The 17,608-nt window shown below is 36.0% G+C and overlaps 1 protein-coding gene across 1 annotated transcript; it reads right to left on the reverse strand.

Moving 5' to 3' along the window:
- Positions 1-511: 511 nt before the first annotated feature.
- LOC149667053 (uncharacterized) lies at positions 512-7,956 on the reverse strand. The gene is made up of 7 exons (XM_089841745.1): positions 7,819-7,956; positions 3,783-4,044; positions 3,548-3,627; positions 1,342-2,202; positions 1,210-1,273; positions 774-948; positions 512-690 (listed from the first exon to the last, which is right to left on the reverse strand). Exons 2-7 carry the CDS (start codon positions 4,036-4,038, stop codon positions 570-572), a joined length of 1,557 nt encoding a protein of 518 aa, XP_089697871.1. The 5' UTR covers positions 4,039-4,044; positions 7,819-7,956; the 3' UTR covers positions 512-569.
- Between the last annotated feature and the right edge of the window lie 9,652 nt (positions 7,957-17,608).

Genomic DNA, 17,608 nt, shown 5'->3' on the forward strand with positions numbered 1-17,608 from the left:
TTGAAAATAACTACTATAAGTTCGCTAAATAAACCAGATGGAAATCGTTTTTTTAACCACTACTCGTAAAACTTAGAGCCACACTATGTAAAATCAACAATACCATAAGTGTATTTCTAACCCATTTCCCCGTCAATATTACTTATGTACCAAATGTAACTGTCTGATACTACTATTTGCTTAAAATAGGCCTCTCATATTTCAGATAAATGTAAAAGGTGTAATTTTTTATTCTTTGAATTCCTGCAAAAATTGCTATGCTCAAAATTGATCTATTGAAAATTATTTGCGTAACAGTCGAGTTTCGGTAATTATTGCATGTCCATTGTAGTTACAGTACCTTCCCTCGTGTAGAACATCCTTAAATACCTTAGTTAAATCAACCAGAGAAGCTAGGCTTATAACAGGTTTGATAGAATAATTCCAGATTCAGTTCTGTTAACATCCAATTTGATAACGAAAATTAAGCTATTAAATCGGACTTATTATGGTGCGAAAAATAATTAAATTTACGAATAGACTTTTCTCCAAAATTGAAATTTATTTCCTTTGCTCTATACAGAACTATTTTACTCGGCTAGTCTGCGTTTCTTAACTGATGACGTCCAGTCCATTTCCGAAAGTTTATTTAATAGACCCATTACTTTTGGGGAAACCTTCCCTTGTGTTGCAAATACCGTAGCAGCGTACCTGCGTTTAAAAATAAGCATTAATTGTAGAATGGCTGTTACCGAAATTAGATGAATCGCTAATATTTTGGCTTTTGCCCTTACCGTTGTAGAAATTCAAGAGTAGAAGCACATGCTTTCGGGTATTTGATGTTCAATATATAGTAGAGATTGAACATAAATGCCATTGCAGCTACTATGTCTTTTCCAAAAAGATGATCATTGACAACAACACGATCCACGCAAAGTAGAAATTGGGACGCGCTACCAATACTTTCTCCTAATAAATTAATAAAAGATCAACATTTGACAATATATATGCTTTAATTTAGGTTAAGCGAAATATAACGTTCGGCATTCTATTCTTCCATATTTAAGGAGTTCTCTCATCCACAAATTGACGAATCTAATTACCTGGTTTAATCATATGCTGATTTACACTTTGCTAATAGGAACTAAGCAAGGCTCAAACGTACTTTGGCTTAACCTTTTACTCTAATAACCTCTATTTAGCGTCAATTATATTATAATTAAAACAAACCTAAAATGACTAAGCATGGGTGGATGGGTACTTTGGCAATGATCTCTTCATGTGGGGTTCCAAGCTGTGAAAAGTAAAAATTGATAGGCGTTTTGAAACAGTGACCCTTTAAGAATGACAAATTTTTCTTACTTCGAATTTGGGGAAAAGGTCATCGGAAGGCTCTTTAAAATGGTTCATGATTAGTAGAATGACTGTTCCTACCACCCGCTGTTCATCTTGGGGAATATCTTCTTTCAATTTATCCAAGGTTTCTTGACAAAAAGGTTTTTTACTTCTTGAAAAAAATTGGCAAATTAGCTGACTCCTCGCTGAAAAGAAGTCAGTGAAGGCACCAAATACGTCTGTTTGCAAGAGTTCCAGCAAATGTTCTTTTACGCCAACAATTTCGAATAGAAATGGCCATTTCTGAAGTAATTCTTGTATATTCGTTCCGTTGTTTATATGTAGTCTTTGGAGCGCAAATGTTTTCCTCATTTTTTCTTGAACCAATTGTACATTAGGATTTGTTTCCGTTGACATATCTTTTAGTTCAGCTCTTAATTTCTCGCTGTCTTTTACGTCGGCATTTCTTATTTCTGGATTGTATTTGTACTGGTCCGAGTGTTCTTCGCTTAAACGTTTTTTAGCCTTCGAAAGCTCCCTAACTTTAGGCATGATGTTTTCAGTTTCGCGAGAGAGGTTTTCCAATCTTTGAATCAGTCTTGATCCCAGAAAGCACTCTCCAGTATCAATTACTTCTCCATTCACTTCAGTCATTGAAGCATTTGGAAATTTACCGACAAAGCAGCGGGCAATCGTCCTCATGTCCTGTCTTGTTGGTCTAGGGCTTCTTTTAATCGCATCGTTTACGAGGTCTCGTATGATGCTATTTCTAGTCTTGCAATTAAGTTTCTTCCCTGACTTAAGAGCCTCTTGGCTTTGTTTAGTAAATATTTTTACAGGAACTTCATAGTTATTCAACCAATTTTGTCGCTCCATCATTTCAAACCCCTGGCGTAAAAAATATTAAAAATATTTTTAAATTATTTACTTAATATATGCGTCAAACTTATTGAACAAGCTAGGAGATTAATGCGGTTTGAAGGATTAAAGTTTTCTTATAGATTCTTAAAGAGACTAAATTTAGTGATAATAATAAATACATAAAGAACCCTCTTTTTATCGATTCAAGTTTGTTAAATAAATATAAAAACATTATCTCCATTAATAGTAAAGTTTTGCAGTGTCCAATCCTGAATCAAAGTAGGGCGTTTCAATACTTCTTCCCATTATTTAAATATCAAATCTATAAGGATTTTTACGTCTGTCCTTCGTATAACCGACCAACAAAAACTGAAATAATGCCTTAAACACCATAACACTCTTTCCGGCCTATAACTCGTACATAAAACACCACGCCACTATAATAAAATATATCTAGTATTTTAAGGAATGATGCCAATCTTAATGGGAGATTGTAAGATTGAAACCTGTTATTTTTTTTTGATAAAGTATGATAAGAGAAGTCTAGGTACTTGAAATGCAACCGGCGAGATTTCATATAAAGTTAAGAATTTAGAACATGCTCTTTTAGTCTTAAAATTTCCAACCTAAAAAAATAATTATCTATTGCTTAATTAATTTCATTAATTAATTTTAAATGAATTTTTGAAGATCTCTACTATAGTCTTAAAAGAGCCTCTTGCGCATTCCTTATTTTTAAACCAAATTTCACGGCAGTTTTCTACACGCGCCTTCAATGGTTTCATTACGCATGCACATTAAATGTTTTTCCGTGCTTTGAAACCAATCACGGCGCGTGCGGGAAACTGCGGTGAAGTTAATTTAAAAAATTGGGAATAGGTGAATATATAAAGTATTTGGTCTTGCTCAACTTGTCAAAAAATAAGAAAACGTCATCACAGTTGCGCGCGATTTTGCACGAGACGTAAGTCTAGATGTAGAATGCTCGTGAGGATTTTTTTTTCTAAACTAAAACAAATTTCCTCACGTGCATTCTTTCCATGATCTTACGAATTTAAGCGCGAGCGTCATTTTTCCACACTAGAAACGTCACTCGTGACGATTTGTTATATTTTACAATTAGCTCCTCCTACTTTATATATTTACCTATTCACAAGAGGCTCTTTTAAGTCTAAAACGGCGATCTTCAAAAAACATAACAATTACCCAGGTGGTTGAGGTAAGATTGCTTCTCTTATCATTCTCTATCGAATAAAAGTTACTTGTTTGATCACTTCATGGTCCCTTTAAATAACTTCCAGTAAGCATTTCGAAAATAATTTTTTTTTTCTTAACTGTAGAATAATAACAGCAAAATCTGCTCGTTACACACCTCATTAATATCATTACTAGAATCAGGAGCCGGTGGTGTACTGAATAAGGATGGATTTCCTTTCTCGTTCATAACATTCCCTATTAAATACAATTAACAACCATAATTAGTCAGAGTTCTGCGTGTATTACCATACCCTATATTAACAGCTGAAATAGAATATTTAGCTAGCAATGAAGACGTGCATGGCTATCTGTGTCCTTGACGTACAAGTGATTGAAATAAATTCTCTTACCTTTTGTAACATTGTTGTTTGAAAACTTCTCTTTTGCGAATTCAAGTAGTTTTCTTATTTGAATTGCATTCAGGCTTGACTTTTGAAGGTCAGAAAATGAAACATAATTTATGTCACCCGGTGTTTCAACCCCAACTTCAGTTAGGGTTTTTAAAACGTTTTCGATTTTCTCCGTTGATAAGGTTGATAATGCCCCCTTAATGACCGCACTAAGGCCATTATCAGCATTAGATTCGCTGTCTCCAGCATTATCCATTTCGTCCTAAAGTTTAGTTCAAACGAAAACATTTATTCTCTCAGCTTAAACAATTTAAAAGGTTCCATTCTGTATTTTCAATTTGAATAATATTCAAATGCTTATAGTTCAGAATTATAATACAAGTCATGAATGGTATAGATAATATATATATATATATTCACGTCTTTGAATACCAATAAATAACGGATCAATCTCAAGTTTCAATAAGTAATGTTACTACATGTGTGACCACAAACTGAGAAACGCACTTTTATTTTAAAGGGAGAATGAAAGCAAACGACAAATAATTCCTTCCATAGTATAAAACTAATTATCACGCGTCAAATAAAAAATACAATAATATAAAACAATTCATTTTAAATTCAGAGTAAATCACTCATCCACAAATAATATAGGAATTTTGGATTTGCAATTTGTTAGCTACGGATGATACACACTATGTTTTAGAGTGATATACTCCTTTCCAAAAATTTTGTATGAGGATAAAGGGTAATAATCATTAAGTTCCATAATTTTTACTACTTTTGACTTCCTTAATTTTGTTACCTCGTAAGCGTGCAGATCTGGGCAATATTTAGAAGCAAATAACGTTGCACAAGCTAAATTTTCGGTCTCTGATTCTGAAATCACGAGAGTGTCAATGCGTCCAAAATTTAAGGTGTCTTCAGTGACCTCACAAACAACAAATAGTCCCCTTTCATACAGTGTGCCTTTAAATTCAAACTTGTCCGTGTGGTAAGGACTTCTATTAGACTTGGTCATCTTTCGAATATCATTAAATAGATCCCGACCGAAAACATTTTCAACTACAGCTTTTGAATCACGGTATTTAATTAAAGGGGGGAAAGGTGAACCGCACATATAATAGGATTGCTGCAGCTGATGTTTTTCTGCCAATGTTTTTGTTATGTTTTTAAAATTGTTGGTGTTTCTTGCGTATGTTTTGTAAACTGAGTGTTTGCTTTCAAACCTAAGCGACCAAAGACGTATAAGAGGACCAAAATGTAAAATTAGTTCAGGGTAATGCTCAAATAGGTAATGGTGCTTGGCCTTCAATTTGTAATTTGGAAAAGCTTCAATTAGTTCCTCTTTATAATCGGAAAGCATGCTAGCTAAGAAAGCTACTTCTTTCTTCGATATTTTTGGAGCCGTTATAATTTCTACTAGCTCTTTCAACTGCAAATAGAGCTTCCACACTTTATCGCTTAAATCTCTAATTTTATCTTTTAACATAAAGGCTAACACTCTTAAAAAGCACCAAATTTGAGAAGCGTTTCCGGTCAATTTGTTTGAAGCAACTTTCGCGGGACATGGCTTGCTTCCAACATCTTGTTTTTGATATGGAAATTCTAATATTATCCAATTTAAATAATTCCATGAGAACCACTTTTTTGTTCGAATAAAGTATAATAGAAATTGGTTAAGGTCGTAGGCAACGACTCCCTCAAACAAATCGTGAGCTAAGCATGGCGCGAGTGTGGGGGTACAAACGTGGAAGTAGTTCAGGTCATTAAAAGGGGAATCATGTTTTACACCATTAATGGAACCTAATATTGGGTTTGCTTTTAGAGAATCAATGTTTTTCTTGTAAGTCTCTATGGTTCTTCTGGGAAACGATTGGCATAAGTGAATTTGGTCACTCTTGACGTGGCAAAAACGGCATATAAATCCGTGTGAGAAACTCGTTTGAAAGCCACCGATTTCGTGGCTTCCCAGATTGTCACCAATAAGATTAGTTAGAAAAACTTTGTAGTTATAACCATCGGGTAGTGTAAGTCCATTCTCTTCGAGGTCTTTAAGTTCGTAAATCAATTTTTCAAAACACTTTCTCAAACCAAATCTTTTTAAATGTGATTCTTTGCAAAGGAATATTAATTGCATATGATTGACTGTTGACCTATATTCTTTTGGAATATTTAAAAGTGTATAATACACACCAAGTATTTTGTGCATAGACTTAGCAGAACCCAAAGGATTCACTATTTCAAATGCGTCTTGAAAAATTAGAACGTGGATGCATTTACCATTAACCTTTAAAATATGTTCTTGGAGAAAGATTCTTCCATCGTTTACATCCTCTAAAATCTGATTTCTACCAAACACATAAGTAGATTTTGGATAATGAAGTAGTTTCTCGACTTCTTTGTTTGTCAATAACTTCGCTAGAGATAGTTTCAGAGGAACATAATGGTAAAAGCATTTTTTCCCACGTGAATATCCAACTAAAATCTGAAGGGGCTCCACGTATCTAAAGTGTTCTTTGTAATACTTTTGCCTTAAATAGGTAGATTTTAAAGTCTCCTTCGCTTCTTCCATTACGTTATTCTCTGAGAAAACATTAAAAACCTTTTCGACAACTTCTGCACTAACTGAATTTTCCTCTAGGGTAGCCCTTACGTTTTCGTAAAGAAATGAATTTTCTAGATATTTTAAGGAGCTCATTTGTTCAGAAATAAATTGTATGACTGAACTTGACAAAAATTTTTCTGCTTGGAGTTTCAAGTAAAATAACGCAAAATTTTGAACTAAAGCATTGCTTGTTTCTCCTTTCGAAATCGATGATTCTACTTCATGCAATAGATTGCCACTAGATACGTTTTGGGATGCATTTTGATTTAATTGAACTAGACCCGAAGTGGATGGCTGATTTAAGTCTACTTTTGGGTTTTCCACTACCGATATTGGGGATGGTATGACCCGCCTGTAATAGAGCTTATGCTTTCTATTTAAATGACATTTAAGGGACAATAATTTCTTATATTTTAACGCGGCACATCCTTTAAAAGGACAAGATACAAATAAACCCAACGAAAAATGTTCTTTTGAATGAGAGCAGAAATTTTTCAAATTCGGGAAAGTAAAGTTACAATTTGCAACTGGGCACGATAAAGGCTCTATAAAGTTCTGAACATTTGACCCTATTTCATTATCAGTTATTTTTAACTCAAACTTGTGTTTTCTTCGTACATGACTTTTAAAGGTACCAAATGTGGTGAACACTTTGCCACACGTTACCCAACCGCACGAAAAGTTTTGGAAGGGTAAGTTTTTATGAAGAGCACAATGTTTAAAGTATTTTTGAAAATTATCCGTAGAGAAATTACAGGCATTCAGTGAACAATTAAAATTCATTGTGATATTACGTAACTAAAATTAGCACGCTTTGAGAAACTGGTTTTTGGAATTTCAAACATTAATTTAGTTTTAAAAGCTAATTAATTTTTCAATCATTTAACATCCAAGTAATACCGAGATCACCTTATAAATATATGTCTGCAAGTTATCTGTTACAATTATATTTTGAATGTTCACAGAACATGTTTGCTTGAACTTTTGGAATCCAGGAAGATAAAGTTGAATTAAGACGGATTATAAGATTGTTAAAAATTATTCCAAACTAATGACGCGTTTGTTATTGACCGAAGTTTGCAGAAAATACGGGCCCAGTTTCTTTTTTAAAAACAAAACCGTTAAATCCGTCCAATCAAAAACACAAAATCTTTCAAACTTGAGAAATATCCGAGGAAGATGTCGGAAGATCAGAAAAAGATATCGGTTACAAAGCCCATTTCTTTTTTATATCAGATCCATGTTATTTAGCGGCATTTATTTGATAAAAATGCTTCTAATTACTCGAATTCATTTAATTGAAAATACACTAAATGAACGCAAACGATTCTCCAGCCCTGAATGGTTAGGAAAAGGTTTATCCCTATTAAACACTGTTCCTAATTTTCCGGGGCTAAAGAAAAATATACCAAAACGTTTATATCTTACCTTAAAAAATTAAGACGTTGAGTCTTCTGCCAATGTATCCGTACTATTAAGACCGGTAACCGTGCTACCGTTCTAACTTGTATTTGGGATCGCGATTCGTGAATGAAAAAAATTCCACTTTACAATTTCCTTTCTTCGTCCTCGTCAGCCCGAAATTTTAGAACAGCAAAAACCCAGCCAATTCGCGGAAAAAAATCGGTTTTGTGCAAAATAAAAAAAAACTCTCTTATCTTACCCCCTCCCCCTCATACTCCACCCTTTTTACGGCTTGGCCTATTCTGAAAACTTTCCACTCTTTTTAATCCTTAAGGTATGTCAAAGATTGACTGCCCAGGCGGCGAGGTGCAGAAGCAAGAAAAAATATATAAAGGGTCACTGCCCTCAAAGTAGTTTTTAAATCTGCACTTTCATCCATAAAATCAAAATTAAAAATCCAAACCAATTATTAAATATAAACTAAAATTTTAATTTTATTTTACATCAAAGATTTAGCTAAATTAATAAACTTTGTGGGGACATTCAAAAAATGTGACGTGCCAGGTCTAGCACCCCTTTATGAAAGGCGAGAATTGGTTGTACATTTAATAGGGCGTTAGGGAACTTGAAATGTATTTTGAAGATTTTGGTTAGGCCGCTTTAAAAAGATGTCAATATAGACAAATTCGCAAATTACAAACAGAGAAACCTACACACACAGGGGCGAGATAGCCATTGGGGTATTATCCACTTCGCCAAGAAGCTCCGCCAGAGGCATTGCAAGTTCATTAGTCTCAAGCGTGTAGTGAACTCTCACTGCCTCTCAATAGCGGTCTCCCCCCCTGTGTGTTGCTTTTTCTTTTTGTAATTTCCGAATTTGTCTATTGACAATCTTAAGATGTTCCAAGTTTGATATATACTGATTATTTCAAGTCACGTCTCGAGGTAGTGATAATTAACCAAAGTTAATAGGAACATTTCATAATTTTTTTATTTCTTTCTTATTAAAATCCATATCAATTTTTAATAATAAATACTTTGAAACTGATAAAATATTCAGATGAAATGAATAATCAGGAAATAAATAAAGGGAGACTGAAAATTCCATAAAAGGAAACAAACGTATTGATATATAGTTTTTCTCGTGAGATCCTGTGTATTGATTAGGGAGCTAACAACTGGCTACGGGGAAGAGATAGTCTGACGTCACGCAGCCCCCTTCTGGCTGGCATTTTTGCACGTAGAATACTGTTTCCAACCGTTAGGGGGGATGAAACTCCAGTAAGAGATAGAAGGGTGTGACGTTTCAAGGTCAGTCCTGTTACCTCCGTACAGCTTTTATAGTCTATAGAGGCGTCTCATTATGCTGAAAGGTCAAGCCAATGGAAGAGCTCTGGGCGCAAATTGACGTAGGTGTTAAGTCCATGATGAAAGTATATATACCCTATAGGGTGGAGTTAAAAGCTAAACCACTTCCGAGCGCCTCTACTTTATGCTGTTCATGCGGAACTGACAAAAGGGCCATGTGTGTTTAATAGCAAACATTATAGGCAAACTACGTGTAAAAGTTAAATCAGCTCTTTAGTGTAAATTCTAGTTAAAATGTTGAAACTACAAAGCAGTGCCTTGTTACTGCAGGTTTGATTTGTACTAAATAAAACCACTATAACTGTTGTGTAAACGAGCATGCAATCGTAAACAAACGCAAAATTTTCACGTTTATTGACTTTTACAGCGATCACGTAAATTCAATATCAACCTGTATATAATACAAATGTGTGCTTGACATTCGTTAAAAACAAGCCTCATGTTAAAATGAGTATGAATAATTCGTCAAAACTACAAAGCAGAGCGTTGAATTTACAGTTTCGAACTGATAATAAACAAATCCATAAGTCATGTTGTGTATACGAGCACGCACTCGTAAAATACACAACAGTTCCACGTGTAATGACTTTAACAATGATCACGTAAATTCACTATCATCCTGTAAACTTTACAAATAAGCGGTTGTATTTCTTTAATAACAAGATCCCTGTTAAAACGACTCGGTATAGTTTGTCGAAACTACAAGGAATAGCGTTGAAATTACAAATGGTAGCCAATACTGAGAAAATACGAATGATCCTTTTTTATTAACCAAAACAGGGCCTGCTTATAAAACGTGAATTCGCAGTGAAAGACTTATTACTGGGTAATTTGTAAATATAAACTGAATCTTTTTTGTAAATACAACAATTATTTTTCTGGGTGTAACCGTTCTCTATTCCTACTTCTAAAACTAATTATATCTCTGGTGAGGCTTAATAATAAAGCCGACCGCAACCAAAGCATGGGAAAGGCGTATTTCAAAACTGACGTTCAAAGCTACCGATGGAAAAGCCAAAACATTAAATGAAAAAAAAATGAAAGCCGGTAACAATGATCACAACTGAAAATAACAGCTAACAGCTAAAACGAGCCCGAACGGTAAAAACTTGAAGTTAGTCTCTGCGCTGCTGGTCTGCTACTCCTTTCGTTTAGTTTCTATGGCAAGATTACTAGCTTTGGGAGGTATTGGGATATTAGGCCATTTTGCGTTTTAAGACTTTTATTGTGAAGGAAAGAAAACAAGCCTGTTTAAAGATATTTCGAATAACTTTTAATACCTTTATAAGTTTAAAATTATCTATAAAATTATTTGGACGAAAATTTTCAAATAACAAGATTTCCTTCGAGTTTCAAATTGAAGAATGTTCGTGTGCTTTATTGAACTATTCTTTTACAAACAAGGCAGTCACTTTCAGTTTTAAATGTTGCTTGGGTTTTTTATTGGACCTACCCTAGCCCTTAAAGGGAGGATGAAGAGGAAAACAAAGTGATTTTTATTCGATTCTTCTTCTAATTATAAGTTCATTTTGCATAGTGAAACCTCCAGGAAATAAAGTCTCCGAATGATTTTAAAATTCAAATTAGGCTCAGATTTTATAGATAATTTGAAATAAGCAAGTCTGAACAACCGCTTAACGCCCTGCCTTCCTGTTAACAAAATTTCCGTTGCCCGTTCTATATCATGCACCATGATTGTCACATCGTGAGAAACTTTTATTAAATCTCGCGATAAATTCCATTGGGCATGGAGCGTTCCACGAGAATTTTGTCAACTGGAAGGCAGGGCGTTACGCGATCGGTCGGAGGTTATTACTTTAAATTATCCATAAAACCTAAACCGAATTTGAATTTTAAAATCATTCTGAGATATTTCCTGGATATATATATGCAGAATATAGTCTCATAATTAGTAGAAGAATCGATAAAAACACATTTTTTCACTTCACCATCCCTTTAAACACATTCTTAGTCTTATTCTTAAAGACAGACATAAAGTCTAATGAAATTAGGAGGTAAAGCATTGCAATATTCAACAGATCCGCCCGGTTCGCTGGTATTCTTTTCTGCGTTAACCAGCCCTAATCGTGACCGGTATTAATATAATTAATAAGCTAACAATTATTCTTATCTAACATAAAAAATAGTTTTAGTGTATGATTTCAGGCTCTGAAGGGCAATTGGCCAGCCCATGCGTCCCGACTCGTTGCAAGATTTCGGGCGAACGAAGGAAGTGACGCTTTTCACGGGGCCGTTCTTTCGCCCGACTTGAACCCTATTTAGCGTTTATGTCTCTCATTAAATAAAAAAAGTGTTTAAGGGCTAGGGGAGGTTAAGTAAAATATTAAGCAACAATTGAAACTGAAAGTGACAGTCTTGTTTGTAATAAATAGTTCAATAAAGCAAACGAACTATCTTTAATTTAAAACTCGAAGGAAGTCTTGTAATTTGAAACTCGTAGGAAGTATTGTTATTTGAAAATTTTCCTCCAAATTTTATTAATATTTGTCAGCTTTTAACTAATAAAGATAATAAAAGTTTTCGAAAAATGCTTCATAATAAAAGTCTTAAAACACAAAATTCCCTAATATCCCCATTACTCCCTAACTGCATTTATCACGCCCGAAGTAATATATTTATATAAATGATCGAGCAAGTAACTGCATTGATGTTTTTTTTTTCACTACCCCTCGATGCCCAACAATAGTATTTTTGCCATAGAAAATAAACAAAAGGAGTAGCAGGACTAGGGTAGGTCCAATAAAAAATCAAGCAACATTTAAAACTGAAAGTGACTGCCTTGTTTGTAAAAGAATAGTTCAATAAAGCACACGAACATTCTTCAATTTGAAACTCGAAGGAAATCTTGTTATTTGAAAATTTTCGTCCAAATAATTTTATAGATATTTTTAAACTTATAAAGATATTAAAAGTTATACGAAATATCTTTAAACAGGCTTGTTTTCTTTCCTTCACAATAAAAGTCTTAAAACGCAAAATGGCCTAATATCCCAATACCTCCCAAAGCTAGTAATCATGCCATAGAAACTAAACGAAAGGAGTAGCAGACCAGCAGCGCAGAGACTAACTTCAAGTTTTTACCGTTCGGGCTCGTTTTAGCTGTTAGCTGTTATTTTCAGTTGTGATCATTGTTACCGGCTTTCATTTTTTTTTTCATTTAATTTTTTGGCTTTTCCATCGGTAGCTTTGAACGTCAGTTTTGAAATACGCCTTTCCCATGCTTTGGTTGCGGTCGGCTTTATTATTAAGCCTCACCAGAGATATATTTAATTTTAGAAGTAGGAATAGAGAACGGTTAGTGTTTAATTCAGTCCGACTCATAGCCCAGTATAGAGCCCCTCCCTCCAACACGTAATTAAAAGTTTAAAATTTCAGATTGGCTCACTTAAACTAGGTTTTTATGACGTTACTGACTGGGGCGGCAAAAAATACTTAATTATTTTTTACCTCTGTCGCGATGACCCGCCTCTTCTTTCATATCCCACCGTCCCGAGGAAGGGGGTCCGGGACTTTGACGCGCGCCTAGATTACTCTGTCCTATTCCTACCTCTAAAATAAAATCTTTCAATGGCCTGACATTTGCTCTATACGCGGGAGGCTATAGGCAACCCCAGGCTCCGTTTAGCGAAGCTCAATCGCGTAGCGAACCTTCCTAGCATAGAAGCCATCTCCTCTGAAGTTGTTTCTTAATGGAATAGTTGAATATATCTATTTGTAGGGATCTCGTGAAGCGCATATGCCATCATGAATGAGATTTTCACTAGGCTGCAATGAGTCGGGCTGAAGACCTAGACGTAATTAATATGAGTTCTAAATATTATGATATCAAGGCCCAAATAACATTATTTTCAAACCGCTTCTTCTCTTCAAAAGACGCGAGTTTTCTCTTAAAGGGAGGGGGAAGTGGAAATGAAAGTGACTTTTTATCGGTTCTTATAAGACCAGTCTGCATAATGAAAAATTTAGGAAATACGTCCCATTGATTTAAATATTCAAATTAGGCTAAGATTTTAAGAATAATTTTAAATAAGGACCTGCGACCAATCGCGTAACGCCGTGCCTTTTTGTTAACAAAATTCTCGTGGCACGCTCCATGTCTCGCGCCACAATTGTCACATTACGCAAATTGTTTCAAATCTCGCAATAAATTGATTCAACACGGAACGTGTCACGAGAAAATTGTTTATAAAAGGACAGGGCTCTACGCGATTGGTCGGAGATCCTTATTTAAAATTATCCATGAAATTTCAAACTAATTGACGTATAAAAATCGTTCGGTGTTATTTCCTGGATAATTCACTATGCAGATTGGTCTTATAGAAGAATCAATAAAAAAATTATTTAATTTTCCACTTCACCATCCCTTTAATGAGCGTCTGAATTGTTTCAAAGTATCGCGCCACAAGACCAATCATATATATATGCATAAAGTGCCATAACATCTAACAAGCATTATTACGACAAAGATTCGATACTCGATTATGAATTATCGCCATTTAAATCGAAGTTGCCAGATTTTGAATAAAGGCTGATTACTCGTGACCTATTCATCCGAATTGAATTTGGTGAAAACTTTTCAAATATGAATCGACCCCAAGGAATCCGAAAATCGCATTTATATCCTCGAGAATCCAATATTTTCAAAGTTGATAATTTTGACATTTCCGGTTTCCGGTATAAGTATGCAAAGGACAACTGTGGAACGGGCAAAATATGAAAGAGAAATGCAAAACTTTTATAACGCACTTTATTCCAGAGCGCTAGCTTGAATAGTTTTTGAAATATAGTAAAATATGTGCGAAAACTGCAACGCGCAAAGACTTTTTTAACAGTCTGTACATTGAACTTTCGGAAAATTTTTGAGTGTTATACAAAATAAAGAGGGTATGTAATATTGCACGTCGCACTCAAGAATCGTCCATGAAGCCTTCGAAAACCTATGCAACATCGGTTTTTTATCAGAGGTGGTCCCGACTCGGACACAATCTCAACTATTTCAGTTTTCTATGTACATTGAACATTTGCGAAATATTTGAATGTTATATAAAATTAAGAGGGTATGTAATATTGCACGTCGCACTCAAGAATGTTCCAATCAGCCTTCGAAAACCTATGCAACATCGGTTTTTTTTATCAGAGGTGGTCCCGACTCGGACACAATCTCAACTATTTCAGTTTTCAATGTACATTGAACTTTTGCGAAATATTTGACTGTTATATAAAATTAAGAGGTATGTAATATTGTACGTCGCACTCAAGAATGTTCCAAGAAGCCTTCGAAAAACTATGCAACATCGGATTTTTTCTATCAGAGGTGGTCCCAACTCGGACACACTCTCAACTATTTCAGTTTTAAATGTACATTGAACTTTTGGAAAATATTGGAATGTTATATAAAATTAAGAGGGTATGTAATATTGCACGTCGCACTCAAGAATCGTCCATGAAGCCTTCAAAAACCTATGCAACATCGGTTTTTTATCAGAGGTGGTCCCAACTCGGACACACTCCCAACTTATTCAGTTTTAAATGTACATTGAACTTTTGGAAAATATTTGAATGTTATATAAAATTAAGAGGGTAAGCAATATTGCACGTCGTACTCAATCTGGGATTTGATCACCTGCCGTTGGGGGAAGGGACCATCCATAAACTACGTCACGTTAAAAAAGGCATTTTCTGACCCCCCCGTCCCCCCAGATCACGCTTCCTCACGTTTTCTCAGACCCCTCCCCTAAAAACCACGTCACATTTCTTTAATCCCCCCTCCCATTCGCACTATGATTGGTCTTAACAGAAATATGTCCACTCAGAAATATTTCTCTCGGCTTGAAATTCAAAGTTCACTTCCGTTTTTAAGCTTTTGCAAATATCGTGAGCCTCTGGTTGAGCTTTAGGGAGTTTAAAGTGACACTACGCGTATTTAGCAGTCCTGACGCGCACATACGTGTAACCTAGTTCTGCAATGAACTGGTCTGTTTATTTTAAGTGCGCTGTTTAAATTGGCTACACGTACACGTAAGTAGTAGATCATTGCTTAAAGTATCTACTATTTAAGCGATGAAGATATATAAGTTTGGTTAAATTGTTGAAGAAATCGTTCCTAGGGTGGACTTTGTGTTTTTTCTTCTACAAGAGGGAGCCAATTTGCCTCGTTCTAAAATTAATGCTAAATGTGACGTCACACACCGAAGAACCCCTCCCTCCCCCCTTGTCACGGACCGTCACGAACTTACAAACCCCCTCCCCCCAATAAGAGTGTGACGTACTTTATGGACGGTCCTGAAGTGAATATCTGAGATTTGAAACCTACCGTTGGGGGCTGCTTATATCTTATACCTTATAACTTAGATTTGAAACGTGCTGTTGGGGGCTGATTATATCTTCGATTTGAAACCTGCCGTTTGGGGCAATTAATATCTGGCATTTGGAAAATGCTGTTTGGGGCTGCTAAAATCTGGTATTTACAACCTGCCGTTGGTGGCTTCTAATATCTGGGATTTGATCACCTGCCGTTGGTGGCTTCTAATATCTGGTATTTGAAACCTACCGTTGGGGGCTGCATATAACATCGATTTGATACCTGCCGTTGGGGCCTGCTAATATCTTGGACATGAAACTTGCCGTTGGTGGCTTCTAATATCTGGGATTTGATCACCTGTCGTTGGTGGCTTCTAATATCTGGGATTTGATCACCTGTCGTTGGTGGCTTCTAATATCTGGGATTTGATCACCTGTCGTTGGTGGCTTCTAATATCTGGGATTTGATCACCTGTCGTTGGTGGCTTCTAATATCTGGGATTTGATCACCTGCCGTTGGTGGCTTCTAATATCTGGGATTTAAACACCTGCCGTTGGTGGCTTCTAATATCTGGGATTTGATCACCTTCCGTTTGGGGCTGCATATATCATCGATTTGATACCTACAGTTGGGGGCTGCTAAAATCTTGGATAAGAAACTTGCCGTTGGGGGCTGGAAATATCTGGGATTTGATACTTGCCGTTGGTGGCTTCTACTATCTGGGATTTGATCACCTGCCGTTGGTGGCTTCTAATAGCTGGTATTTAAAACCAGCCATTGGGGGCTGCATACATCATCGATTTGATCCCTGCCGTTGGGGCTGGAAATAGAGAATAAGGACGGCCTTATAACCCAGGTTTTACCCCCCTTCTTTCCCCCCTTTCAGGGGGGGGGGTAAGACCTGGGTTATAAAGCCATCCCTGGCGAGGGGGGGGGGAGATGGGAGAATTGATGACGTCACGTGATGGTGTTGGAGGGGGGAAATGGGGGTTGAATTGATGACGTCACGTGATGTTGGCGGAAAATTTGAATTGTTGAGTAACCCCTTTAGGGGGGAATTGAGGGGGGGGGGAAATTGATGACGTCACTGATGGTGTTGGGGGGAGATGGGGGGATTGATGACGTCACGTGATGGTGTTGGCGGGAAATTTAAATTGTTGAGCCACCTGGTGGTGGTTTTCTTGATGACGTCACGGCTAGTTTTTGATGACGTCACGTGGCTGGTACCTATAGGGATAGGCTTATTCTATGATAGATCCTGAAAAAGATAGGCTTATGGTAGGCTTATTCTATGGTAGATCCTGGTAGGCTTATGCTAGGTTATTCTATGTTAGATCCTGGGTGGTTTATGCAATTATAGATATCATAGGAATATGATAGGCTTATTCTATGGTAATCGTGAAAGATAGGCTTATGCTATATTAGATCATGAAAAAGATAGACTTATTATATGGTAGATCCTGGCAGGCTTATGCTGTATTAGATTCTTTGGTAAATGCTACAAAAATATACTCTTATGCTAGGTTATTCTATGGTAGATCCTAGGCGTTTTACAATAGCTTCGTACATGCATTTTATAACTTGATCATTCAAAAGGTTGTAGTGAAATTTCATAAAACTAAATTTCTCGTTCCGTTTCCCTGCCTCGGCCTTTGTTGGAGTGAAAACGCTACCCTCGTTGAATGCTATCTTCCCCTCCATAAAGGTTACTTTTATTTTCAAGTTTAAGTAACGATAATTACCCAAGTCGCCAGTTTCCAACGCTGAATAGATCTCTGTCCACCCCTCCATAAATTCCTTCAAAACGTCTTCCAAGATGCTAACAATGGTTCCATCCATCCTTTTTTTTTGTCAAAAGTAGGCTTGGCTCGAATTACCCCGAAAACGGCATAACATTCATGCCCATAGTCTAACGAGTGCATTTGCGCGGTTTTCTTCAGAGTACGGGTTGATATTTAGCCTGAGGGTATATTGACTGATGCTTGTCTTTTTTTATTGTCCTTTATTGGCTACATACAAGGTGGTTTAGGACCATAAAAGGGGGCGTGGCTAAAGCGTAACGAATGAAATTTATCCCCATCTGCTTTTTATTTATAGGTAAACACGACCAGACGAGTTTTAATG

This window comes from Phalangium opilio, unplaced genomic scaffold (assembly GCF_054372755.1).
Source record: "Phalangium opilio isolate 3A_F unplaced genomic scaffold, DU_Popi_V2 ptg000060l_1, whole genome shotgun sequence".
Taxonomy (NCBI): Eukaryota; Metazoa; Arthropoda; class Arachnida; order Opiliones; family Phalangiidae; genus Phalangium; species Phalangium opilio.